This window comes from Nyctereutes procyonoides, unplaced genomic scaffold, assembly GCF_905146905.1.
Source record: "Nyctereutes procyonoides isolate TBG_1078 unplaced genomic scaffold, NYPRO_anot_genome, whole genome shotgun sequence".
NCBI classification, from domain to species: domain Eukaryota; kingdom Metazoa; phylum Chordata; class Mammalia; order Carnivora; family Canidae; genus Nyctereutes; species Nyctereutes procyonoides.
The window spans coordinates 16,037,894-16,065,222 of NW_026575144.1; the positions used below are offsets into that span (position 1 = coordinate 16,037,894).

Consider the following 27,329-nt stretch of genomic DNA (forward strand, 5'->3'; position numbering starts at 1 on the left):
TATTTTAAAATATCTTCCATTTATCTTATCAAAAATGTTTCACATTACATACCATGAGTGAAATGGAACCTCCAACAGTATGTACTATTTTCACCTTTGCCTTTTCCATACATTTACTGATCTTCCTGCCTGGAAGCTGTGCCTGCCCCTGCCCAACACACACACACACACACACACACACACACACACACACACACACACACAGTCATACTCTTGCTGGCTCCTTGTTAGCATTTAAGAATCATCTCCAGGGTCCTTTCTAGGGAACCTGCCCTTTCTGACTAGCGCAGGTTGATGTTCTCACTCTGTTTGAGTATAATTTTTGCCACAAAAATAATAGTAATGGACATTTATTGAGAGCTTGCTATTTTAAGTGCTTTATGTGAGTTATTTCTTTTAATTCTAGCAACACCTTGAGGTGGGCACTGCTGTTCATGTCCTCATTTTGATGAAAAGGGAATAGAGACACTCGGGTTGTCACTTGCCCAACATCAAGTCAGTCAGTAGTGAATCTGGTGATAGGAGCACGCTTGTAGCCACGGTGCCATACCACATTTTATCAATTATTTGATGTTTTTTTTTTCATGTTTTAATGTTTCTGGTTTCATGACATGTCTTACAGTTGAGTTAATGTGAATTTTTTTTTTTAAATTGCTGTTAATTTAGAGTGTGTTGTCATCTGGTTGATTGGGGCTGATAATTAAGAAAGTAACTATTGAACTTGCCTGTGATTGACTCCTTTACAGCCTATGAGCTTTTTCAGAGCAATGTCTTAATCATTTGTTGCTCTAGTGCTTAATCAAGTCCTTGGCATGTAGTGTGGCTGCAGTAAATGTTTAACAGAAAAACTAAAGATAGGAAAGTGTAGGGGTCTCTGATGACAAACAATATCTAATTTACTCTTGAATTTTTTTTGTCTTTCCTCATATACTCTGAGCATTCCTCCTTTCATTCTCTGGCTCTCTTCCCCACCCCCTTTACTGAGTCTTAATTCATGATCTGATTGGAACCCCTAGATATGTAGATGAACATGTACATTGCCCCAACTGTCATGTTCTCAGAAGACATCCTGAGAGGATGTTCTCCTGGCCCTGCCTCACTTGCAGGAATCCACAGATGGTATTTTTATGGAGTTTCCAAAATTTATATTTGTTCCTTAAGCAAACATGAAGTTAATTTTGACTTTTGACCCACTCAGTGGTTAATTTTTTTTTAAAAGATTTTATTTATTAATGATATACATAGAAAGAGAGAGAGGGGGCAGAGACACAGGTGGAAGGAGAAGCAGGCTCCATGCTGGGAGCCCGACGTGGGACTCGATCCCAGGGCTCCAGGATCACGCCCTGGGCCAAAGGCAGGCACCAAACCGCTGAGCCACCCAGGGATTTCCTCAGCGGTTAATTTTTTAAAAATTGTTATCCTATAAGTCTGTCTATGTCTTCAACATTCATCTGTACCCCTTTCACAGAGAGAATATATCTGGTCTCTAATTTGTTGTGAATCTTACAGACCGAAGGGGCAGGTAGGCAGATAGACGGCAGCCCAGGAATTGGAGAATTGTATCAGGTCCTATTTATATTGTTCCAGGTTTGGAACTCTGAGTAGTGCCTACTGGTTTTCTTTCTAGTTCAGTACTGAGGGTCAATCTCAGTAGAGAGGAGTCCTGTTAACAAATATATGATGATTTTTAATAAATTTGTGTATATATGTATATACACATATATACACATGTATATACGCACACATATATAAACAGATAGTATGTAACAAGGTGACTGTGTGAGAAACTGTTGCTCATTAATTCCTGATTATTGCAAACTGTACATATGTTAACAAAATAATGAGTAACAATGAGCCTTTATATAATTTTTATTCATTGAGCATTAATTGAAATCCTACTCTGTGCCCTGGAATACAGGCAAATGTGAAACAGTCCACACTAGGAGAAATACATAAGTGAATTCAGATGTAAAATGTCAACTGGTATATAAAAATATGAACAAAAATCTGGCAGTACATAGGATCCATCCTATCCACCTATAATGGTGTCCTTGCGGCAAGGACGGCTTTGTAGAGAAGGTAACATTTGAGCTGGTTTTTGAAGCATGAGTCAGAATTTGCTAGGCAAAGGCAGATGGGTATATCAGAACGAGCAGATAGGATAAGGACTGTATTCTCCTGAAACATTTTCACATATCTGATTTCACTTTCATTTGACCCTGATTGCCAGTTGGGCATAGTTTTCTCATGCAGCAAATGAGGAACTGAAGCCACCTAACTATTGAACCAGATGAGTTAGGATTGGAATGAAGTTTAGCAAAAGTCTAGGATCCTTTCTACTGATAATGTGATGATAAAAGAATTTCAGTTTATTATCTGGTGTTGAGTGTGGATGACAGTAGCACAAGATAAACAGAGTAAAAGCATTCCAAGTGGAGCTGGAAACTGGTGCAACAGAACAGGTTTATTTGAGGCTTGTAACTTAGTCATGACTTAAAATATTTTATTAGTTTCAGATATATAACACAGTGGTTTGACATTTGTATACATTGCAAAATGATTGCTACAATAAATCTAGTTATCTTCTGTCACCATACAAAGTTAACACAGTATTACTGACTATATTCCTCATGTTGTACATTACATCCCAGTGACTTAATCTTTTGTAACTGGAAGTATGTACTTCTTGATTTGTACCCATTTCACCCTCAAACCCCCTCCCCTCTGGCAACTATCAGTCTGTTCTCTAGACCTGTGAATCTGGGTTTTGTTTTTTTTAAGATGTTATTTATTTATCTGAAAGAGCACAGACAGGGGGTTGGGGAGAGGGAGAAGCAGACTCCTTGTGAAGCAGGGAGCCTGACGTGGGGCTCAATCCCAGAGATCATGACCCTGAGATCATGACCTGAGCTGAAGGCAGATGCCTTACTGGCTGATCCAACAGATGCCCTATTTGTTTTGTTTTTTTTAAAGTTCTACATGTAAGTCAAATTATGTGATATTTGTCTTTCTGTGTCTAACTTATTTCACTTGGCATAATGCCCTGATTGGCTAATAAGTAATGCTGCAGTGAACATAGGGATACATGTGGGTTTTTGTTTTTTTTTGAATTAGTGTTTTTATTTTCTTTGGATAGATGCCCTGTACTGGAACTGTTGGATCATATAATATTTGTATCTTTAAGTTTTTGAGGAACCTTCATAATGTTTCCTGTAGTGTGGCTGCACCAGTATGCCATCCCACCAACAGTGCACAAAGGCTCTCTTTTCTCCACATCCTCGCCAACACTTGTTTCTTGCCATTTTGATACCGGCCAATCTGACAGGTGTCAGATGATCTCATTGTGGGTTTGATTTGGATTTCCCCGATGATGAGCAATGTTAAGCTTCTTTTCATGTGTCTGTTGGTTGAATATCTTCTTTGGAAGAATATCTATTCAGCTCTCTGTCTACTTTTTTTTTCTGTCCACTTTTTAATTGGATTTTTTGGTTATTGAGTTATATGATTTCTTTAAATATTTTAGATATTAGCCCCTTATCAGATAGATGATTTGCATGCCACCTGTGTGCCGGGGCCATGCTTATCTTCTCTGTATCATTCCAGTTTTTGTACATGTGCTCCTGAAGCGAGCACCAGAGGTATGATTTGTAGACATCTCCCATTCCATAGGTTGCCTTTTAGTTTTATTGATTGTTTTCTTTACTGTGCAGAACTAAGTTTGATGTAGTCTCAGTTGTTTATTTTCATTTTTGTTTCCCTTGTCTTTGGAATTAGATCCAAAAAACCATTGCTAAGTTTGATATTAAGGAGCTTGCTGCCTATGTTTTCTTTTGGGAGTTTTATGATCTGGTCTTTAATCCATTTTGAGTTTAGTTTGGTGTATGGTGTTAAGAAAATGGTCCAGTTTCATTCTTTTGCATGTAGCTATCTGGTTTTCCCAACACCATTTATTGGAGAGACTGTCCTTTCCCCAGTGCATATTCTTGCCTCTTTTGTTGTAAATTACTTGACATGGGTTTATTTTTGGGCTCTCTTTTCTTCCATTGATCTTTGTGTCCATTTTTATGCCAATACTGTTTACAATGGCTTTGTAGTATGATTTGAAATCTGGGCATGTGATATCTTCAGGTTTCTTTTTCTTTCTCATGATTGTTTTGGCTTTGAGGGTCTTTTGTGGTTCTATATAAATTTTAGGATTATTTGTTCTAGTTCTATGAAAAATGCAATGGAATTTTAATGTGATTGCACCGTAGATTGTTATAGAATCTGTAGATTGCTTTGGGTACTACGGACATTTTAATCGTATTCTTCTATTCCACGAGCATGGATATCTTTCCATTTCTTTGTGTCATCTTCAGTTTTTTCATCGGTGTCTTACTGTTTTCAGTATATAGGTTTTTCCACCCTACTGGTTAAATTTATTCTAGGTGTTTTATTCTTTTTGATGCAATTGTATGGGATTGTTTTCTTAATTCTTCCTTCTAATAGTTTGCTATTTAGTGTATAGAAATGCAACAAATTTTTTTTTGGTGACAAGAATTGTGTGTCCTGCTTTACTGAATTCATTTATCAGTTCTAGCAGTTTTTTAGTGGAGTCTTTAGGGTTTTCTATATATAGAATTATATATGCAAATAGTGAATTTTACTTCTTTCCAATAGAATGTCCTTTATTTCTTTTTAGTTGCTATAGCTAAGACTTGTAACTAAGTCTTATAGCTAAGGCTGATACCGTGTTGAATAAAAGTGGAGAGAGTGAGCATCCTTGTCTTTTCCTGATCTTAGAAGAAAGGCTTTAGCTTTTCACCATTGACTATGCCATTACTTGTAAGTTTGCCATATAATGTTGAGGTATGTTGCCTCTATACTCTCTTTGTTGAGAGTTTTTTATCAGAAGTGGATGTTGAATTTCGGCAGATGCTTTTTCTCCATCTTTTGAGATGATCCTATGATTTTTATGTTTCATTGTATTCACGTGGTATATAACATTGGCTGACTTGTCCAAGGATGTTGGACCATCCTTGCATCCCTGGAATAAATCCCACTTGATCATGGTGTATGATCCTTTCAATGTATTGTTGAATTTGGTCTGCTAATATTTTGTTGGGGATTTTTGCATCTGTGTTCATCAGAGATATTGGCCTGCAATTTTCTTTTTTGAAGAGACGAGTGTCTTTGTCTGGTCTTGGTATCAGGATAATACTGACTTCTAGTGGAGATTTGGAAGCATTTATTCCTCTGCAGTTTTTTTTTTAATTTCTTTTTTTTTAATAAATTAATTTTTATTGGTGTTCAATTTACCAACATACAGAATAACACCCAGTGCTCATCCCGTCAAGTGTCCCCCTCCGTGCCCGTCACCCATTCACCCCCACCCCCCGCCCTCCTCCCCTTCCACCACCCCTAGTTCATTTCCCAGAGTTAGAGTCTTTATGTTCTGTGTCCCTTTCTGATATCTCCCACACATTTCTTCTCCCTTCCCTTATATTCCCCTTCACTATTATTCATATTCCCCAAATGAGTGAGAACATACACTGTTTGTCTTTCTCCGATTGACTTACTTCATTCAGCATAATACCCTCCAGTTCCATCCACGTTGAAGCAAATGGTGGGTATTTGTCGTTTCTAATGGCTGAGTAATATTCCATTGTATACATAAACCACATCTTCTTTATCCATTCATCTTTTGATGGACACTGAGGCTCCTTCCACAGTTTGGCTATTGTGGACATGGCTGCTAGAAACATCGGGGTGCAGGTGTCCCGGCGTTTCATTGCATCTGTATCTTTGGGGTAAATCCCTAACAGTGCAATTGCTGGGTCATAGGGCAGGTCTATTTTTAACTCTTTGAGGAACCTCCACACAGTTTTCCAGAGTGGCTGCACCAGTTCACATTCCCACCAACAGTGTAAGAGGGTTCCCTTTTCTCCGCATCCTCTCCAACATTTGTTGTTTCCTGCCTTGTTAATTTTCCCCATTCTCACTGGTGTGAGGTGGTATCTCATTGTGGTTTTGATTTGTATTTCCCTGATGGCAAGTGATGCAGAGCATTTTCTCATGTGCATGTTGGCCATGTCTATGTCTTCCTCTGTGAGATTTCTCTTCATGTCTTTTGCCCATTTCATGATTGGATTGTTTGTTTCTTTGCTGTTGAGTTTAATAAGTTCTTTATAGATTTTGGAAACTAGCCCTTTATCTGATATGTTATTTGCAAATATCTTCTCCCATTCTGTAGGTTGTCTTTGAGTTTTGTTGACTGTATCCTTTGCTGTGCAAAAGCTTCTTATCTTGATGAAGTCCCAATAGTTCATTTTTGCTTTTGTTTCTTTTGCTTTCGTGGATGTATCTTGCAAGAAGTTACTGTGGCCAAGTTCAAAAAGGGATGTTGCCTGTGTTCTCCTCTAGGATTTTGATAGATTCTTGTCTCATATTTAGATCTTTCATCCATTTTGAGTTTATCTTTGTGTCTGGTGCAAGAGAGTGGTCTAGGTTCATTCTTCTGCATGTGGATGTCCAGTTTTCCCAGCATCATTTATTGAAGAGACTGTCTTTCTTCCAGTGGATAGTCTTTCCTCCTTTATCTAATATTAGTTGACCATAAAGTTCAGGGTCCACTTCTGGGTTCTCTATTCTGTTCCATTGATCTATGTGTCTGTTTTTGTGCCAGTACCACACTGTCTTGATAACCACAGCTTTGTAGTACAACCTGAAATCTGGCATTGTGATGCCCCCAGCTATGGTTTTCGTTTTTAAAATTCCCCTGGTTATTCGGGGTCTTTTCTGATTCCACACAAATCTTAAAATACTTTTTTCTAACTCTCTGAAGAAAGTCCATGGTATTTTGATAGGGATTGCATTAAATGTGTAAATTGCCCTGGGTAACATTGACATTTTCACAATATTAATTCTGCCAATCCATGAGCATGGAATATTTTTCCATCTCTTTGTGTCTTCCTCAATTTCTTTCAGAAGTGTTCTATAGTTTTTAGGGTATAGATCCTTTACCTCTTTGGTTAGGTTTATTCTTAGGTATCTTATGCTTTTGGGTGCAATTGTAAATTGGATTGACTCCTTAATTTCTCTTACTTCAGTCTCATTGTTAGTGTATAGAAATGCCACCGATTTCTGGGCATTGATTTTGTACCCTCTCTGCAGTTTTTTGAAATAGTTTTGGAAGGATAGGTATTAAATTTTCTTAGAATGTTTTGGTAGAATTCCGAGTGAACCCTTCTGGTCCCTGACTTCTGTTTTTTGAGAAGTTTTTGATTACTGCTTCAGTCTTCTTACTAGTAATCAGTCTATTGAGATTTTCTTTTTCTTTGTGATTCAGTCTTGGAAGGTTGTAAGTTTCTGGGGATTTATCCATTTCTTGTAGGTTCAGTTTGTTTGCATATAATTATTTATAATAGTCTCATGATTTTTTATATTCCTGTGGTGTCAGTTGTGACCTCTCCACTTTCATTTCTGATTTTATTTATTTGAGCCATCTCCTTTATTGTTAGTGAGTTTAGTTAAAGGTTTGTCAATTTTATCTTTTCAGAGAACCAGCTCTTAGTTTCATTGATCTTTTCTATTTGTTTTTTAAGCTCATTTATTTATTTTTTTAAATATTTATTTAGGTGAGAGAGAGAGCGAGCACGCGTGGACAAGTGGGGGAGGGGCAAAGGGAGAGGGAGTGAGTTAGAATCTCAAGCAGCTCTGACTCCCTGCTGAACACAGAGCCTGACTCCTGACTCGGGGCTCGATCTCAGGACCCTGACAGATCATGACCTGAGCCGAAATCAATAGTTGGCTGCTTGCTTACCCTACCCAGCCACCTAGGTCCCTCGTCTATTCCATTTATTTTTACTCTGAACTTTATTATTCCCTTCCTTCTGCTGACTTTGGGCTTTGTATACTCTAATTTTGGTTCCTCTGATGTAAAGTTAAATTGTTCATTGGAGATTTCTCTTATTTCTTGAGATTGGCCTCTATTACTCTGAATTTTCCTCTTAGAAAGTCACTTTTGCTGCTGCCCATAGATTTTGGTGTGTTGTATTTCTGTTTTCATTTGTCTCTAGGTATTTTTAAATTTCTCCTTTGATTTCTTCTGTGACTCAGTTCAGTAACCTGCTTAATCTCCACCTATTTATTGTTTTTCCAGTTTTCTTCCTGTAATTGATCTTATCTGGTTTTATACCATTGTGGTTGGAAAAGATCCTTGATATGATTTCAGTCTTCTTTAATTTTCTTGAGACTTGTTATGTGGCCTACCTACCATGTGTTGTAGGGAATGTTCTGTGTCCACTTGAGAACAAGAGTGTGTTCTGATGCTTTTGGGTGAAATGTTCTATAGGTATCAGTTACACTCATTGGTCTAATATGTCGTATTAAGGCCAATGTGTCCTTATTGATTTTCTCTCTGGATGATCACCATTGATGGAAGTGGTGTGTTAAAGTCCTTTATTGTATTGCTGTCACTTTCTCCCTTTGGCTCTGTTAATAATTGCTTTATATATTTTTTTGCTCCAATGTTGGATGCATGTATATTTATTATTGAGTTTTAAGAATTTTTACTTTTAGTTATTATTTCTTTATTAAATATATGATTTACAAATATTTTCTCCCAATCTGTGGTTGTTTTCTCATGCTTTTAACAGTATAGTGTCTTTCACTGAGCAGAAGTTGTTGGTTTTAGTGAAATCTAGTATATCCGTTTTTTCTTTCACTGATCCCACTTTCAGTGTTTCATCTAAGAAACTCATGGCTAAACTCATGGCCATCTAAGTCTCCTGTGTTCTTTCTTTTTTTTCTTCTTCGAAGTTTTTATTTAAATTCAGTTAGTTAACATATAGTATTAGCTTCAAGCTGTGTTATCTTTTAATATATCTTTATATCTTTAATAGTTTGCTGTTTATATTTAGGTCTGTGATCCCTTTTGAGTTACTTTTCTGTGGAAGATGTAAGGTCTGTATCTTGTTGAATTTTTTTTTAGATGTGAATGTCCAGTTGTTGAAAAGGAAGTCCTTTGTCCCTTGGCTTGTCTTTGCTCTTTTGTCAGTGATAATTATCTTTGACTGTATTTGTGTGTTTCTTTCTCTAGACTCTCTATTTCATTCCATTGATCTATTTGTCTCTTTCACCAATATCATTGATTAGTTTAGGTTTTAGTGAGTCTTGAAGTCATGTAGTGTCAGTTCTTTGACTTTGTTCTTCTCCTTCAATATCATATTAGCTATTCTGGGTTGTTTGCCTGTCCATATACACTTTAGACTCAGGCTGTTGATATCTACAAAAGAACTGGCTAAAATTTTCATTGGATTTGTGTGAATGAATTTTCTATAAATAAAATTGGGAAGAGCTGGCATCTTAACAATGCTAAGTCTTCCTAATTCATGTACATGAAATATCTTTTCACTTCTTTAGATTTGCCTTGATTTCTCTCTTAAGAGTTTTGTTGTTTTATAGTATTCTTTATGTAGTCTTGTACATATTTTGTTAGAATATACCCCACTATTTAATTTGTTTTGATGCTGATGTAAATGGTACTGTGTTTTTAATTTCTAATTTCAGTAGCTCATGGCTGGTATATGGGTAAACAGTTGACTTCTGTATATTAACCTTGTATTTTCCAACCTTGCTATAATTGCTTATTGGTTCCAAGAATTTTTTAGTTGATTCTTTGGGATTTTCTACATTGACAGTTTTTTTTTTTTGTATATATATTTTTATTGGAGTTCAATTTGCCAACATAAGACCCAGTGCTCATCCTGTCAAGTGCCCCCTCAGTGCCTGTCACCCAGTCACCCCAACCCCCCACCCACGACCCTTTCCATGACCCCTTGTTCATTTCCCAGAATTAGGAGTCTCTCATGTTCTGTCACCCTCTCTGATATTTCCCACTCATTTTCTCTCCTTTCCCCTTTTCACTATTTTTTATATTCCCCAAATGAATGAGACCATATAATGTTTGTCCTTCTCCGATTGACTTACTTCACTCAGCTTAATACTCTCCAGTTCCATCCACGTTGAAGCAAATGGTATTCGTCGTTTCTGATGGCTGAGGAATATTCCATTGTATACATAGACCACATCTTCTTTATCCATTCATCTTTCGATGGACACCGAGGCTCCTTCCACAGTTTGGCTATTGTGGACATGGCTGCTAGAAACATCGGGGTGCAGGTGTCCTGCTGTTTCACTGCTTCTGTATCTTTGGGGTAAATCCCCAGCAGTGCAATCGCTGGGTCGTAGGGCAGGTCTATTTTTAACTCTTTGAGGAACCTCCACACAGTTTTCCAGAGTGGCTGCACCAGTTCACATTCCCACCAACAGTGCAAGAGGGTTCCCCTTTCTCCACATCCTCTCCAACATTTGTTGTTTCCTGCCTTGTTAATTTTCCCCATTCTCACTGGTGTGAGGTGGTATCTTATTGTGGTTTTTGATTTGTATTTCCCTGATGGCCAGTGATGCGGAGCATTTTGTCATGTCTTGTTGGCCATGTCCATTTCTTCCTCTGTGAAATTTCTATTCATGTGATCTGCCCATTTCATGATTGGATTATTTTTTTTTTTTGGTGTTGAGTTTAATAAGTTCTTTATAAATCTTGGATACTAGCCCTTTATCTGAGATGTCCTTTGCAAATATCTTCTCCCATTCTGTAGGTTGTCTTTTAGTTTTGTTGACTGTTTCTTTTGCTGTGCAGAAGCGTTTTATTTTGATGAAGTCCCAGTAGTTCATTTTTGCTTTTGTTTCTCTTGCCTTTGTAGATGTATCTTGCAAGAAGTTGCTGGGGCCAAGTTCAGAAAGGGTGTTGCCTGTATTCTCCTCTAGGATTTTGATAGATTCTTGTCTTACATTTAGATCTTTCATCCATTTTGAGTTTATCTTTGTGTCTGGTATAAGAGAATGGTCTAGTTTCATTCTTCTGCATGTGACTGTTCAGTTTTCCCGGTACCATTTATTGAAGAGACTGTCCTTTTTCCAGTGGATAATCTTTCCTGCTTTGTCGAATATTAGTTGACCATAGGGTTGAGGGCCCATTTCTGGGTTCTCTATTCTGTTCCGTTGATCTATGTGTCTGTTTTTGTGCCAGTACCACACTGTCTTGATGACCACAGCTTTGTAGTACAACCTGAAATCCGGCATTGAGATGCCCCGGCTCTGGTTTCCTTTTTCAATATTCCCCTGGTTATTCGGGGTCTTTTCTGATTCCACACAAATCTTAAGATGATTTGTTCCGACTCTCTGAAGAAAGTCCATGGTATTTTGATAGGGATTGCATTAAACGTGTAAATTGCCCTGGGGAACATTGACATTTTCACAATATTAATTCTGCCAATCCATGAGCATGGAGTATTTTTCCATCTCTTTGTGTCTTCCTCAATTTCTTTCAGAAGTGTTCTGTAGTTTTTAGGGTATAGATCCTTTACCTCTTTGGTTAGGTTTATTCTTAGGGATCTTTTGCTTTTGGGTGCAATTGTAAATGGAACTAATTCCTTAATTTCTCTTACTTCAGTCTCATTGTTAGTGTATAGAAATGCCACCGATTTCTGGGCATTGATTCTGTATCCTACCACACTGATGAATTGCTGTATGAGTTCTAGCAATCTTGGGGTGGAGGCTTTTGGGTTTTCTATGTACAGTATCATGTCATCTGCAAAGAGGAGGGTTTGACTTTTTCTTTTTTTTTTTACTTTTTTTTTACTTTTTTTAATTTTTATTTATGATAGTCACAGAGATAGAGAGAGGCAAGGCAGAGACACAGGCAGAGGGAGAAGCAGGCTCCATGCACTGGGAGCCCAACGTGGGATTCGATCCCGGGTCCCCAGGATCGCGCCCTGGGCCAAAGGCAGGTGCTAAACCGCTGCGCCACCCAGGGTTCCCGAGTTTGACTTTTTCTTTGCCAATTTGAATGCCAAAATTCTTTTTGTTGCCTGATTTCTGAGGCTAGGACTAGTACTATGTTGAGTAGCAGTGGTGAGAGTGGACATCCCTGTCATGTTCATGATCCTAGGGGAAAGGCTCCCAGTGTTTCCCCATTAAGAATGATATTTGCTTTTCGTAGATGGCTTTTTAGATACTGAGGAATGTTCCCTCTATCCCTACACTCTGCAGAGTTTTGATCAGGAATGGATGCTGTGTTTTGTCAAATGCTTTCTCTGCATCTATTGAAAGGATCATATGGCTCTTGTTTTTCTCTTGTTGATATGATGTATCTTGTTGATTGCTTTATGAGTGTTGAACCAGCTTTGCATCCTGGGGATAAATCCCTTTTGGTCATGGTGAATAATCTTCTTAATGTACTCTTGGATCCTATTGGCTAGTATCTTGTTGAGAATTTTTGCATCTGTGTTCATCAGGGTTATTGGTGTATAATTCTCCTTTTTGGTAGGGTCTTTGTCTGTTTTTGGAATTAAGGTCTTGCTGGCCTCATAAAACAAGTTTGGAAGTATTCCATCCCTTTTTATCTTTTGGAACAGCTTTAGTAGAATAGTTATTGTTTATTCTTTAAACATTTGATAGAATTCCCCTGGGAAGCCATCTGGCCCTGGACTTTTGTGTCTTGGGAATTTTTTGATGACTGTTTCAATTTCTTCCCTGGTTATGGGTCTGTTCAGGTTTTGTATTTCTTCCTGTTCCAGTTTTGGTAGTTTGTGGTTTTCCAGAAATGCGTCCATTTCTTCTAGATTGCCTAATTTATTGGCGTATAGCTGCTCATAATATGTTTTTAAAATCGTTTGTATTTCCTTAGTATTGGTTGTGATCTCTCCTTTTTCATTCATGATTTTGTTAATTAGAGTCTTTTTTTTTAAAGATTTATTTATTTATTCAGAGAGAGAGAGAGAGAGAGAGAGGCAGAGACACAGGCAGAGGGAGAAGCAGGCTCCATGCAGAGAGCCTGACATGGGACTCGATCCAGGGTCTCCAGGATCACGCCCTGGGCTGCAGGCGGCACTAAACCACTGTGCCACTGGGGCTGCCCTCTTTTTTGTTTTTAATAAGGTTGGCTAATCGTTTATCTATCTTACTAATTCTTTCAAAGAACCAACTCCTGGTTTTGTTGATCTGTTCTGCAGTTCTTCTGGTCTCTATTTCAGTGAATTCCGCTCGAATCTTTATTAACTCTCTTCTGCTTGGTGTAGATTTTATTTGCTGTTCTTTCTCCAGTTCCTTTAGGTGCAAGGTTAGCTTGTGTATTTGATTTTTTTCCAATTTTTTGAGGGATGCTTGTATTGCGATATATTTCCCTTTCAGGACTGTTTTTGCTGTATCCCAAAGATTTTGAATGGTTGTATCTTCATTCTCATTAGTTTCCATGAATCTTTTTAATTCTTCTCTAATTTCCTAGTTGACCCATTCATCTTTTAGCAGGATGCTCTTTAACCTCCATGTGTTTGAATTTCTTCCAAATTTCTTCTTGTGATTGTGTTCAAGTTTCAAAGCATTATGGTCTGAAAATATGCAGGGGACAATCCCAATCTTTCGGCATCAGTTGAGACCTGATTTTGACCCAGTATGTGGTCCATTCTGGAGAAAGTTCCATGCGCACTTGAGAAGAGTGTGTATTCAGTTGCGTTTGGATGTAAAGTTCTGTAAATATCTGTGAAATCCATCTGGTCCAGTGTATCATTTAAAGGTCTTGTTTCTTTGGAGTTGTTGTGCTTAGAAGATCTGTCATTTGCAGAAAGCGCCGTGTTGAAGTCTCCCAGTATTAGTGTATTATTATCTAAGTATGTCTTGACTTTGGTTATTAATTGATTGATATACTTGGCAGCTCCCACATTAGGGGCATAAATATTCGTGATTGTTAGGTCCTCTTGTTGAATAGATCCTTTCAGTATGATACTGTGTCCCTCTTCATCTCCTACTACAGTCTTTAGGACAAACTTTAATTTATCTGAAATGAGGATGGCTACCCCTGCTTTCTTTTGAGGACCATTTGAATGATAAATGGTTCTCCAACGTTTCATTTTCAGGCTGTAGGTGTCCTTAGGTCTAAAATGAGTCTCTTGTAGGCAGCAAATAGATGAGTCTTTCTTTTTTATCCAGGCTGAAATCCTGTGCCTTTTGATGGGATCATTAAGCCCATTCACGTTCAGAGTTACTATTGAAAGATACGAATTTAGTGTCATCATGATACCTATTCAGTCCCTGTTTTTGTGGATTATTTCTTTGGACTTCCTCTTTCTTTTACAGAGTCCCCCTTAATATTTCTTGCAGAGCTGGTTTCGTGTTCACGTATTCTTTCAGTTTCTGCCTATCTTGGAAGCTCTTTATCTCTCCTTTTATTCTGAATGAGAGCCTTGCTGGATAAAGTATTCTTGGCAGCGTGTTCTTCTCATTTAGGACCCTGAATATATCCTGCCAGTCCTTTCTGGCCTGCCGGGTCTCTGTGGAGAAGTCTGCTGTTAATCTAATATTTCTCCCCATATAAGCTAGGGATCTCTTGTCTCTTGCTGCCTTAAGGATTTTCTCTTTTTCTTTGGAATTTGCAAGTTTCGCTATTAAATGTTGAGGTGTTGAGCGGTTTTTATTGGTTTTAGGGGGAAATCTCTCTATCTCCTGGATCTGAATGCCTGTTTCCCTCCCCAAGTTAGGGAAGTTCTAAGCTATGATTTGTTCAAATACACTTTCTGGTCCTCTGTCCCTTTTGACACCTTCTGGAACCCCAATTAAATGTAGATTTTTCCTTCTGAGGCTGTCATTTATTTCCCTTAACCTTTCCTCATGGTCTTTTCATTGTTTTTCTTTTTTCCTCAGCTTCCTTCCTTGCCATCAACTTGTCTTCTATGTCACTCACTCTTCTACCTTATTAACCCTCGTCGTTAGGACCTCCAGTTTGGATTGCATCTCATTTAATTGATTTTTAATTTTGGCCTGATTAGAGCTGACAGGTGACTACTCCTCCGCCATCTTTCCCTACCCCCTCTACATTGACAGTCTTATCTGTGAACAAAGACAGTTTTACGTCTTCCTTTCCAATCTGTATACCTTGTATTTTCCTCCTCTTCGTACACTAGTCAGGACTTCCAGTATGATGTTGAGTAGGAGTTGAAAATGGGCATTCTTTGTTTTGTTTCCCATCTTGGGGGAAAGCATCTAGTTTTACATCCTTAGGTTATGATGTCAGCTATAGGGTTTTTTTTAGATACTCTTTATCAAGTTGATGAAGTTCCCTTCTAGTCCTGGTTTTCTGAGAGTTTTTATCATGAATGGGTGTTCTGTGTGTTTGTTAAATAAACTTAACATAAATACTTTGGATATAGGATGATGTTCCTCATCTCTTCTTTTGGTTTTTACAGTATCGGATTAAACTGTGCCCTGGGTGCGGCTGAAATGAGACCTTTTATTGAAACAATTGGAAAATGTACAACAGCCTATGTCCTCTGTTATCCCAATGCAGGTATGTATTTCTAGGGAGTTGCACATGGGGAAATCCAGATACACAGGACAGAGGTAGGTAGAGTTAAAAGAGTTGGCTTAAAGAGTTTCTTTTGTAGGTCTTTTACATAGTTGACATGCAATGGCAGTTTTCCAAATGAAGGGTATTTGGGTCTAGACTACTGCTTGCCTCTAGACTTGAAGGAATAGTCTGACTCACCCTAAGAGCTTCAGGACTGGAAAGAACTTTGGGGGAATGAAGCCTAGTTACATAACTGATCACAACCTTGCTCTAGGTGACAGCGCTGGCCCTGTGAATGTGGCCAAAGAGATGAGTGCAAAGAAGAGGAGAGGGCCCTCTTCTCTGTTCTGCTGCATTAACAATCTATGTGTCAGCTTTTTCCCTTCTAGAAGTTAGCACTTCTAGTTTACTATTTATATTTTAAGATATTTATAGACAGTTCTCAAACTATCCAATTAGAAATTGGTAATCTTTTTTTTTTAATTTTTATTTATTTATGATAGTCACATAGAGAGAGAGAGAGAGGCAGAGACACAGGCAGAGGGAGAAGCAGGCTCCATGCACCGGGAGCCCGACGTGGGATTCGATCCCGGGTCTCCAGGATCGCGCCCTGGGCCAAAGGCAGGTGCTAAATCGCTGCCCCACCCAGGGTTCCCAGAAATTGGTAATCTATTCTGGATTAACCAGATATCCTGGTAAATGTATTTGAGCATTTGCTTAGCTACTTAGGGCTAAAAAATCATTTTCCAGCTTTCTTTCTCCTAATATATATATTTTAATGCTCAGCAAATTTTATTTCCCACAAGGAGTAAGATAACTGGAAAGGGCTAATAAATAAAACAGGAAATTGGTTAGTTTGATGCCAGAATTTTACTTGGGAAAATTTATTTGAAAGAAGACTGGTTGTATTTTACGTTTGTTTTAAATCACATATCAGGTGCTCATTAGTTCAATGGGTATGTAATACTCCCCCAACCTCTACCCCAAGCAGCTAGCTGACAAGGTTGAGTTTCCTTTGTGGGAAGGGTGGCAATGGAGAAATTCTGTCCCATATAATAGTGATTCTTCTATCAAATGGAAGAGAAATAGTTTATTTTGCCTCTGTGATTTTTTGGGGGTGTGGAGGGGAGGTGTGGTATCTGTTTACTATGGTCAATATTAGAAACTATTGTTTTTGCAAGTAATCACCATTTAATTATAAATGTAATATTTTCTCTTTTTTTTAATATAACATTTTCTGACTTTTAAACTTAACTACCGTCTTCACAAACACCATAGCCTATTTGTTAAGATGGCTTTCAGTAATGCTTGAAATATGATTTTTTAGGTCTTCCCAACACATTTGGTGACTACGATGAAACTCCGCAAATGATGGCCATGCAGCTAAAGGTGAAGGATGGTCTTTCACTTTGGTTTTTAAGAGATAGAGAAATGGAATCTTAGATTTAGAATATTTAGAAGAGGATTTTTCTCCTAAAGAAATCCTGGTGTATAGATAACAAAGGCTTAACACTCTGAGTTAAGATGATAGAGGCAGAGGGAGGGGCTCCCTGTCTCCCCATCCTGCACTGGTGGCTGTTGGGAAAGTCCCCAGTCAGATCCAACCCAAACTAATTGAGACTTGGCTGTCCTCTACAACCCTCCCAAGTGGTGGCTCCCCTCCCAGACTCTGCCCCAACCAGACTAACCCCTGGGTCTCTTCCTCTTTCCTTGAACTTTTAGCTTCTGGCTCACTAACATTATCTCTGATTTCTGACTTAATTCTTGTGATTTCAGTGCCTTATTTAGTAGATGATCTTTCTAGTACTCTGACTTTTCAGTTTCTTGACTTCCTGGCTCCGTCAGGTTGCCCTTTGCTAACTAGCATGTGTTTGAGCTCTAGACCCACACTGACCAGTAGGTTACCACTGCCATATGGTTATGGAGAACTTGAAATGTGACTGAGGAACTGAATTTTTAGGTCTTTAATTATTTATTTTTAAAGATTTTATTTATTTATTAGAGAGAGCATGCTCACGTGCATGAGGGGGAGGAAGGGCAGAGGCAGAGGGAGAAGCAGACTCCCCACTGAGCAAGGAGCCTGACACAGGGCTCTATTTCAGGACCCTGGGATCATGACCTCAGGCGAAGGCAGACTTAACTGAGTCGCCCAGATGCCCCTGAATTCTTAACTTTTTAAAACTTAAAATTAAGTGTTAAAATTAATGGCCACTTTATGCATTATTTAATACACTATCCAACTCACATTCATTCAGCTCAGCATAAGGGTAAAAAACAAACAAAGAAACAAAAAACAACTTTCTTATGATCAAGTAGGCAAATGATTGTCATTGCACTTTAAATGATATAAAGGATTTCATAGTATCTAAACTATGCTCTGCTTTTATTTTTTTTTATTTTTTTATTTTTTATTTATTTATGATAGTCACAGAGAGAGAGAGAGGCAGAGACACAGGCAGAGGGAGAAGCAGGCTCCATGCACCGGGAGCCTGATGTGGGATTCGATCCCGGGTCTCCAGGATCGCGCCCTGGGCCAAAGGCAGACGCCATACCGCTGCGCCACCCAGGGATCCCTGCTCTGCTTTTAAACTCCCATTCAGGGTATATGAAAGCTTTATGTCTTGGGTTAAGTATGTTTAACTCTTTTTAATGAAAAATTCATTATTCAGGAAATGTAATCTCTTTGTGCTGAATTGGTAGAGGTGAGTTTAGAATTGATGGACTTGGGATGACTGAGTGGCTCAGTCTGTTAAGCATCTACCTTTGGATCAGGTCATAATCTCAGGGTCCTGGGATTGAGTCCTGCATCAGGCTCCTTGCTCAGTGGGGAGTCTGCTTCTCCCTCTCCCTCTGCCTGCCCCCTGCCCCCACTCCCTGCTACTTGTGCTCTCTCTCTCTCTTTCTCAAATAAATAAAATCTTAAAAAAAAAAAAAAAGAATTCATAGGGACTCTGTGAAACTCTTTTTTTCCCCCCAAATGCAGGACTTTGCTATGGATGGCTTGGTTAATATAGTTGGTGGTTGCTGTGGTACGTCACCAGATCATATCAGGTAATAATCACTTCTAAATATTTTATCTTTTCTTACAAGATGAACGGTGTCCTCCACCCACCAACATTCGTGTGTTGAAGTCCCAACCTCCTAGTTCCTTTGAGTGTGACTTTAAAGGATTTTAAAGAGATAATAAAGGTAAAATGAGATTCTATAGGTGGACCGTAATCCAATATAACTGGTGTCTTTTGAAGAAGACATTAGGATGGCATGTGATATAATGTAATGAACCCCGGGTGTTATATAAGACTGATGAGTCACTGACCGCTACCTCTGAAACCAATAATACATTATAATATGTTAATAAATTACATTTAAGTAAGATTTTAAAAAAGAAGAGATTAGGGCACAGATACATAGAGGAAGGAATGGAGTGAACATACAGGGAGAAGATAGCTGGCTACAAGGTGGAGAAGCCTGGGAGGAGACCAGCTCTGCCAAAACCTCTGTCTCAGACTTCTAGCTTCTAAACCTTGAGAAATTCCTGCTGTTTAAGCTACTCAGCCTGTGGTATTTTATCTTGGCAGCCCCAGCAAACTCAGATACCTTTATATTGTGAAAAATACATGTCTCCATTAGTTCTCTCGTGGAAGGAAAAGACGGTAAGACAGCCAAGTCCCTTAAGGTCAAGAGAAGTCACACAGACATTGGATTAAGCAATGGCTTCATACAAAACATATAAAGCACAGGGATGTGGAAGAAGAGCCTGGTAAAGGATGTGTCCAGATCCTTGCCATTTTGTGGCTTATAAGAGTGTTACAGTCCAGTGGAATAGAGTATAGTTTAGAACTATTTATAGTTTTTTTTTTTAATTGGAGTTCAATTTGCCAACATATAACATAACACCCAGTGCTCATCCCATCAAGTGCCCCCCTCAGTGCTCGTCACCCAGTCACCCCCACCCCCCGGCCACCTCCCTTTCCACCACCCTGTGTTCATTTCCCAGAGTTAGGAGTCTCTCATGTTCTGCCCCCCTTACTGATAAATCCCACTCATTTTTTCTCCTTTCCCCTTTATTCCCTTCTACTATTTTTTTCCTCTTCTGCTATTTTTTATATTCCCTAAATGTATGAGACCATATAATGTTTGTCCTTCTCCGATTAACTTGTTTCACTCAGCATAATACCCTCCAGTTCCATCCATGTCGAAGCAAATGGTGGGTATTTGTCATTTCTAATGTAGTTTGTTTTTTTCTAGAGATTGATGATCATATTTTGAGCCAGTCATCTCACTGTTCTGAGTCTGTTTTCATGCACGCGATATGTCCACTGTTTCTGAATTAATTACCTAACATTTCAATGTTTTTGTTGGTTTCTGATGGGCTCTCTTAAGAGCCTATGTAATTTTTAAATATATCTTTTTTTAAAAAAGATTTTATTGGGCAGCCTGGGTGGCTCAGCGGTTTAGCGCTGCCTTCAGCCCAGGGCCTGATCCTGGAGACCCGGGATCGAGTCCCACATCAGGCACCCTGCATGGTGCCTGTTTCTCACTCTGCCTGTGTCTCTGCCGCTCTCTCTCTCTCTTTCTCTCTCATGAGTAAATAAATAAAAATCTAAAAAAAAAAAAGATGCATAAAAAAAGATTTTATTTATTCATTTGAGAGAGAGAAAGAGAACAAGCACACAAGTGAGTGGCAGAGGGAGAGGGGGAAGCAGACTCCCCACTGAGCAGATAGCCCATGCAGGGCTCCATCCCAGGACCCTGGTATAATGACCTGAGCTGAAGGTCAGGCACTTAACTGACCGAGCCCCCCAGGCACCCCAAATAATATCTAAAAGCTGTCAATAGTTGAATGTAGCTTATCTTTGGATCTCCTTTTGTTTATAAGATTATCATCTTCTTTTTAAAAAGTTGTTTTAAAAATACCCGTGTATTTGTGTTTCTTTGTATGGGTTTATCTACATGCAGGTATATATATGTCTTATCTGTTATCTATTTACCTAAGGTACTTGTCTGCCTGTGTGTGTGTGTGTGTGTGTGTGTGTGTGTGTGTGTGTGTGTGTGTGTTTGCTGCATTTGCTTTTGGCATCTGCATGCCAATCTAGGGGGCAGCAGAGTGGAGTTCGTGCTGGCTCTGATAAATTAGTGGAGGAGCCAGAATTTTCCAGGTTGATCAAAGACCTAATTAACTACAGCCAATAAGGTTAAAAAGTATATGCATAAAATGGGACACCTGCGTGGCTCAGTGGTTGAACGTCTGTCTTTGGCTCAGGGTGTGATCCCAGAGTCCCGGGATTGACTCCCTCATTGGGCTCCCTGCATGGAGCCTGCTTCTCATTTTGCCTATGTCTCTGCCTCTCCCTCTATGTGTTTGTCATGAATAAATAAATAAAAAAAGAAGTACATGCATTATCAATGCAAATTTTTAAGAGTAATGACCTTAGTGATTTATTACTCTGTACCCGCCCTACTATGTGCTTTCTGTGTTTGGGAAAACAGACCTAAAAATACAGGCCTCTGTTCCTGGTACCTCCTCTCCCATATGCTCCTCCTCCTCAATGATGAAGCCTTTTTTTCCTTTTAAGCCACTAAGAAGCAAGCACATATTTCAGGGAGTAAAGGAAATTCATGGACTTGGGAAAGATAGGAGGAGATTTGCTGTTTGCATTTGTATAAACCGTCAGGTACCTTGGTTTATATCTCTGAGGGCAAAAAGTGGTGCAGTGAGTACACACCAGACTGGGAAAATACAAAAAAGTTAAAGTTTACACATTCATTTTCTACATTGCTGAGGAAACCGAATGGCCTAACTGTTGCTGCACATTTGGAATTAGGTATATAATTATGTGCATACTTATGTTAAATAGACTTAATTTCATAGCTGGAGGTTAGTTTAATTAAATTTATTTTATTCTGAATTAATGGATGTCATGTTTTCTCTTTTAACTTAGGGAGATTGCTAAAGCTGTGAAAAACTGTAAGCCTAGAGTTCCACCAGCCACTGTTTTTGAGGAGCATATGTTACTATCTGGTAAGTGATAAAGATATGATTTTTATGATTTCAGAAACCATTTGTGGGTTAATTTCGTATGTTTATTCTAAGTGGTGGTGACGTGTGTGCCAAGCAATTTGTTTCTTAGGTCAAAGAAGTGTACATGTTTTTCTTACATTTAAATGAATTCTGGTGGAGATGAGGCGTGGGAAATTTACACAGGTGATTTGCCCAGGCAGCGCCTTTGCTTAGATTTAGAACTCATATGGCCCCAGCTCTATTAGACACTGCTCTGAAAACATACTTTTGGCCACAAGCTAACCATTTTAATCCTCAGACTTGCTATTGGTTATTGAAAATTCCAGACTGCCAGGGCTCTATGGTTTGTAATGATGGCAGCCTCTTTGTAGAAAATAGTACTTCAAAAATATTATTGTTCTTGATCTTAGATTTGCCACTTATTCAAGACTTGACAAATAGGTGTGACATTGACTATTATGTTTGTTGCTTTGATGTTCCAATAAGGAATAGTAATAGAAGTAATAAAATAGAACTAATAAAAAAATAAAAACAATCATAAAAGAAAAAAATTAAAAATTAAAAAATAATAAAAGGAACATGCCAACCATTAGAAAAATAGCTTTAAATTTTATGTTTTCCCCATAATATTTCAATGATATATTCTGAGGTAGTATTTTTAAGCAAAACAATAAAAAATTATATGTATATAAACAGACCCTTAGAAAACCTACAAATAGCACACATGGGAAATTATGCACCCTGATAATTTAGAATTTAATATTTCTCTGAATTGAAATATTTTTGTTCCTTATGTTCCTCCAAGAAAATTGAAATAAAATAAAATAAAATAAAAAGGAACACCTCCTTCTCTCATTCAGAATTTATTTCATTGAATTCATCCCAGTGAGTGAGTGTGAAATAGGGTTAAAAATCCTCTTCAGTCTTACTTGTTTTCGTTTTATTCTCCAGAAAACAGAATGAGACTAAAGGAAGTGAGATTTAGGGAGTGATGACACATCCCTTACCCCAGAAAGTGGCTTTTGTCAGAGAGAGGTGTGGTAGGATAGTTTATTTCATCCTCGGATCTTAAAACTATTGACTGACTTTAGCCAAGGGCTAACAGTGTAAGTAGTCAGCCTTTGGGACTCCTGGGTGGCTCAGCAGTTGAGCATCTGCCTTTGGCTCAGGGTGTAATCCCAGGGTCCTGGGATCAAGTCCCACATCAGCTCCCTGCAGGGAGCCTGCTGCTCCCTCTGCCTGGGTCTGCCTCTCTCTGTGTCTCTCATGAGTGAATAAATAAAATATTTAAAAAATAAAAAAAATAGCCATTGCCACAGTTGAAACAAGAAGAGAACCATTTAGGTATGATTTTTATTTATTTATTTTTTAAAAATTTTATTTATTCATGAGAAGCACAGAAAGAGAGGCAGAGACACAGGCAGAGGGAGAAGTAGGCTCCTTGAAAGGAGCCTGACGTGGGACTTGATCCCAGGACCCTGGGATCACGCCCTGAACCAAAGGCAGATGCTCAACCACTGAGCCATCCAGTCATCCCCATATTTTTATTTTTTCAATTAAGGTTTTACTTATTGATTGGAGAGAGCGAGTGAGCACAAGCAGGGGGGAGGGGCAGAGGGAGAGGGAGAAGCAGGCTCCCAGCAGGGAGCCTGATTTGGGACTCCATCCCAGGACCCAGGATTGTGACCTGAGCCAAAAGCGGACACTTAACTGATTGAGCCACCCAGGTGCCCCTAGATAGGATTTTTAAAAAGAATTTATATGTAAGAATAAAAGAATCCTCTTCTTCTGGTTTGACTTTCATGTGCTATTTCTAATAGCTTTAAAAATCACCTTCAATCAGATTTTAAAAGAATGACATCAAACATACTCTTTTAAATTGTTCTTTTATAGATAGCACACTTAAGAAAAAAATGTAGTTTTTTTTTTTTTTTTAATTTTTATTTATTTATGATAGTCACACAGAGAGAGAGAGAGAGGCAGAGACACAGGCAGAGACAGAAGCAGGCTCCATGCACCGGGAGCCCGACGTGGGATTCGATCCCGGGTCTCCAGGATCGCGCCCTGGGCCAAAGGCAGGCGCTAAACCGCTGCGCCACCCAGGGATCCCAAAAATGTAGTTTTTATATCAGATACTTGGCATTTATAACAGATGAGAAGCACTTTGTATGCCGTGCTCATAGAGTGATGATGTGGGACCTCTTCAGTATTTATGTGTTGCTGGCCCGGCAAACCCCAGGGTCTGACTAAGGATCGGGGACGCCCTCAGGCTCACATGGAGGGTCACTACCAATGGGAAGAAATCACAGGACAGAACAGGAAAGTGATGGTCTCCCCAGTCTGTTAAGCATCTGGGATACTTTCATAATTCCTCATCTTATATTCATTATTTTCCTCTCCCTGATATTTTGTACATCCTCAACCAATACTTTGGCAAAGGACTCCAAAGCCGTTTTGTTTTATTGACAACAATAGCTATGATTGCTGTGCTAATTATATGCTTATTAGTGTTCTCTAGTCTCATTTTTACAATAGTGTTATGAAATGTATGAAAAAAGTACAAAAAAACATCCTTTCATGTCTGTCTTTTATATGGTCAGAGATGATGAAAGAAAGCCCTGGATTGTGCACTGAGATAGCTATACGAGGCTTTGAACCTGAGGCCGGCCGTCCCTAGATCCTGTCTGTAACTTGCCCTGCAAGTTTCCCTCTCCTCATACTTTAAATATAATGAGTAGAACGAAAACAGTTACAGGGTGTTTCTGTAGTGATACTTTACATATTGCTTTTTATCTCTGTTAATGTGTTCATAATTATAAAGCTGGTGTTTGCTCCCCAACTGGCTTGTAACAGGGGAGATGTTATGTCCCCTTTGCAAATAAGGAAAGGGGTGCAGAGAGCCCTGCTTTTCCCAGCATTCACTCAGCTCATGCATGGTGTGTGTGCCATGGCAACTTCTGTCTCCCAGGGTTCAGCTGGGTCCTTCCTTGTGACCCCATTTGTCCTTGCTGGTTATGGATTCTTGGCCTCTCGATCAAAGACATAAGGTAAAGCTCTAAATGCATTGCTGGGGAGATTATGAAAGCCTGCTCCCCCTGGCTTCAAGCTGATGTCTGAGTGGACCACTGTGGAGCAATCTTTCTGATTCTAACTTCATGGCTTTTGCCCCACAGTCTTGGTTAAATAGAGATATGACGATAATTTTTTCTTGTTTCTCCGAGCTGGCATGATGCAGTTCTTTAGAAAAATTTTGAATCTAAATTCCTAAAATACTTCTTTTGGGAGTTCTGGCTGTAAATGTAGCTGTGACATATAGCCTTTGTTGTGTTTAGATCCCTGGAGAAGACCATGGTCCTAATCCTACATCAGGGATCCTGTCTAGTCATGTGGGCTGGGTGACTGAAATGTCTTTTCTTTCTCATGAAAACATTTGGTTTCTTTCTGTCTAATGTCATCATATGAATTTTCAGGAAATTATCAAAATGCTTCTCCTTTTAAGGTCTAGAACCCTTCAGGATTGGACCATACACCAACTTTGTTAACATTGGAGAGCGCTGTAACGTGGCAGGATCCAGGAAGTTTGCTAAACTCGTCATGGCAGGAAACTATGAAGTGAGCATCTCGTTAGGACCCTTGAGGCATCTGCCATGTTCTTGGCTAGACAGCATGTAAATGAAACAGCTCTGCCTTCGAGAGTATTCTGAGCAGAGATCCTGGGGATTAAAAAGAGAATGGGCAGGTGGGAGGATGATCACCCTTGGAACTAAAGCTGCTGTTACTAATATTTGTCAAAAGGAACTGCATCTGGAATCTGAAGTGGGGTGAGGTGGGAGGGATCCAGAGTCTGGCTCTTGCAGTAACTGTGAACTGAGTTTAAAAATTCGGGAACACTCTTCATTTTGGCTTCTCACAAATCCCTCCAGGGGAAGGAGAAGCCAGGGGAATTCCTACTCACTTCCTCATGACCACATCTAACAACTGACTAGTGTGGTGTTCTTCATTCTGCTAGCTGTAGACTAAAATAAGCAAGCACACAGAGAAGATGGACTAGACCCCTGCCTTTGAAAGCTTACATGACGGTTTAGCCATAGTAGTTTTAAGCTTGGTCACTCTGTGGGTGAGCAAAATCTAATCCCAATAGAGACCACCCTAAATAGCCAGATACGTTTTTTTTTCCTTATTAAAATAGGAAGTTAAGGTTGGAGGAATTTAGTCTGGGCTTTCATGATGATTTATTTTGGCATCAACTGCCACTTGGAAGTCTCACAATCTTTAGGAAATAGGTTATCCAGAAACAGGATCAAAGCCGACTTGATTTTAATCACAAAGAAAGGACCCCTTTTTTATCCTTTATGGACTTATTAGTTCCTACTCCTCGGTAGCCCTCAAAGGCACCCGGTTAGCTGGTCTGCTGGCTCTTGCCAGATCCCGTCCATCCTCTTCCCTGCATTCCTGCTGCTGCTTGCTGCCATCATGTGCTTTTGTCACTGTCTTCCCCAGATCAGAAGCTTTCATAGGGTCACAATTTTTTTGCAGATGGGATAAAATCCAGACTCTTTAGGGCAGCATTAATTTCTCTCCACTTAGACACCCATCCCAATCCACCATCCACACATTCCAGGAGGCTTGCTTCTGCACTATGCCCTCTTTTCATGTTTATTCTCCTCTGAAATCCTGATGACCCTTCGTAGTTACATAGCCTGCTTCAAATGGCCGTATTTCTATTTACATTTTGATTCCTATGGTCATTCTCTGGTGTCCCTTTGAGCTGTCAGATTTGATTGATTTGATACTGTGAACAGAGGGCATTTTAGGAAGATGAAAGTGGATGGGAATAATATCTAGCCTTTATTTTTTAATTTTTTAGAAGATTTTATTTATTTATTCATTCTTGAGAGACACAGAAAGAGTAGCGGAGACATAGGCAGAGGGAGGGAGCCTGATGTGGGACTCAATCCCAGGACTCCGGGATCATGACCTGAGTCAAAGACAGATGCTCAACCACTGAGCCACACAGGTGCCCCTCTATCTAGCCTTTAGTAAGGTCTCACTGTGTGCTGGTCACAGCATGAGGCATGAGGCATCATTACTCACTGAGTCTTCACAGGCCTGTAAGGCAGTTAACCATCATTGCACCCATTTTATGGATGTATATGTGGGGGAAGGTAAGCTATTCTGTTTCAAAGCAAGGACGTGATGGATCCCAAGTTGACTCTGCAGGGGACACAGGAAGGGGAGACAGTGGAATCTGGCAGGAGGTTGTTAGGGGCGACTCCTCATTTCATTATAGTTTTCCTTGAGTTAGTGATCCCTCTAGGTTTGTGGTTTGGTGGAAAGGGAACTGACTTTGGAGGAAGCTCCAGTGCTGATTTTTGCTCACCTTGTACAAATAACTTCCTCCTAGTGAGCCCATTTGGGAAGGTTGGACCTGCAAGTTTTTACTCTGTGACTTTTCTGGCCTAGAAAGGTCGATGTTGGCATCTCTGCTTTCCAGCTCTTTCGATCTCTGGTCTCACCAGGTTGCTGGCTGTCTCCTCTCTGCTCCCTCCCGTGCCTGCAGACTGTCGCTCTGAGGTGGCTTTCTCCATTTCAGTCTGCAGAGACAGACCCTTTCCTATTGTGTAGGCCATCTTGCCCTTGACTCACATCACATATGGCAGCGCTGCTAGCTGTTGCCTGACTTTGTCATGTGCCTCAGCTAGATGTGAGCCCTTCAAGAACATGGATTGGGATGCATGCTTTTCATTTTTTATAATATTTAACACATTGCTGATAACTGAAAAACATTGTTTGATGTGCTGAAGTGTATTATGAGCTTTTTCCTGTGTAAACTTGGGTCATTATGAACGGTGTTTCCTTGTGGCATCTGCTAGAGGGTCTCAGCCCTGCTCTATCATGATTGCTTAAGATGTCCATGTGGTTTTC

The 27,329-nt window shown here is 39.4% G+C and overlaps 1 protein-coding gene and 1 non-coding gene across 6 annotated transcripts in view; one reads left to right on the forward strand and one right to left on the reverse strand.

Annotated features, from left to right (window-relative positions):
* The window catches only part of MTR (5-methyltetrahydrofolate-homocysteine methyltransferase), a 107,452-nt gene that overhangs the window by 15,880 nt on the left and 64,243 nt on the right, over positions 1 to 27,329 (forward strand). For all 5 annotated transcript variants that reach the window (XM_055308781.1, XM_055308780.1, XM_055308782.1 and 2 more), the window contains exons 9-13: positions 15,282 to 15,382; positions 16,710 to 16,771; positions 18,366 to 18,433; positions 21,325 to 21,404; positions 24,904 to 25,016. In XM_055308781.1, the coding sequence (XP_055164756.1) occupies positions 15,282 to 15,382; positions 16,710 to 16,771; positions 18,366 to 18,433; positions 21,325 to 21,404; positions 24,904 to 25,016 (424 nt within the window). The remainder of the gene's footprint in view (positions 1 to 15,281; positions 15,383 to 16,709; positions 16,772 to 18,365; positions 18,434 to 21,324; positions 21,405 to 24,903; positions 25,017 to 27,329) is intronic.
* Positions 3,522 to 3,633, reverse strand: LOC129499283 (U6 spliceosomal RNA). The gene has a single exon (XR_008662333.1). It is a non-coding gene; the product is annotated as a U6 spliceosomal RNA (small nuclear RNA).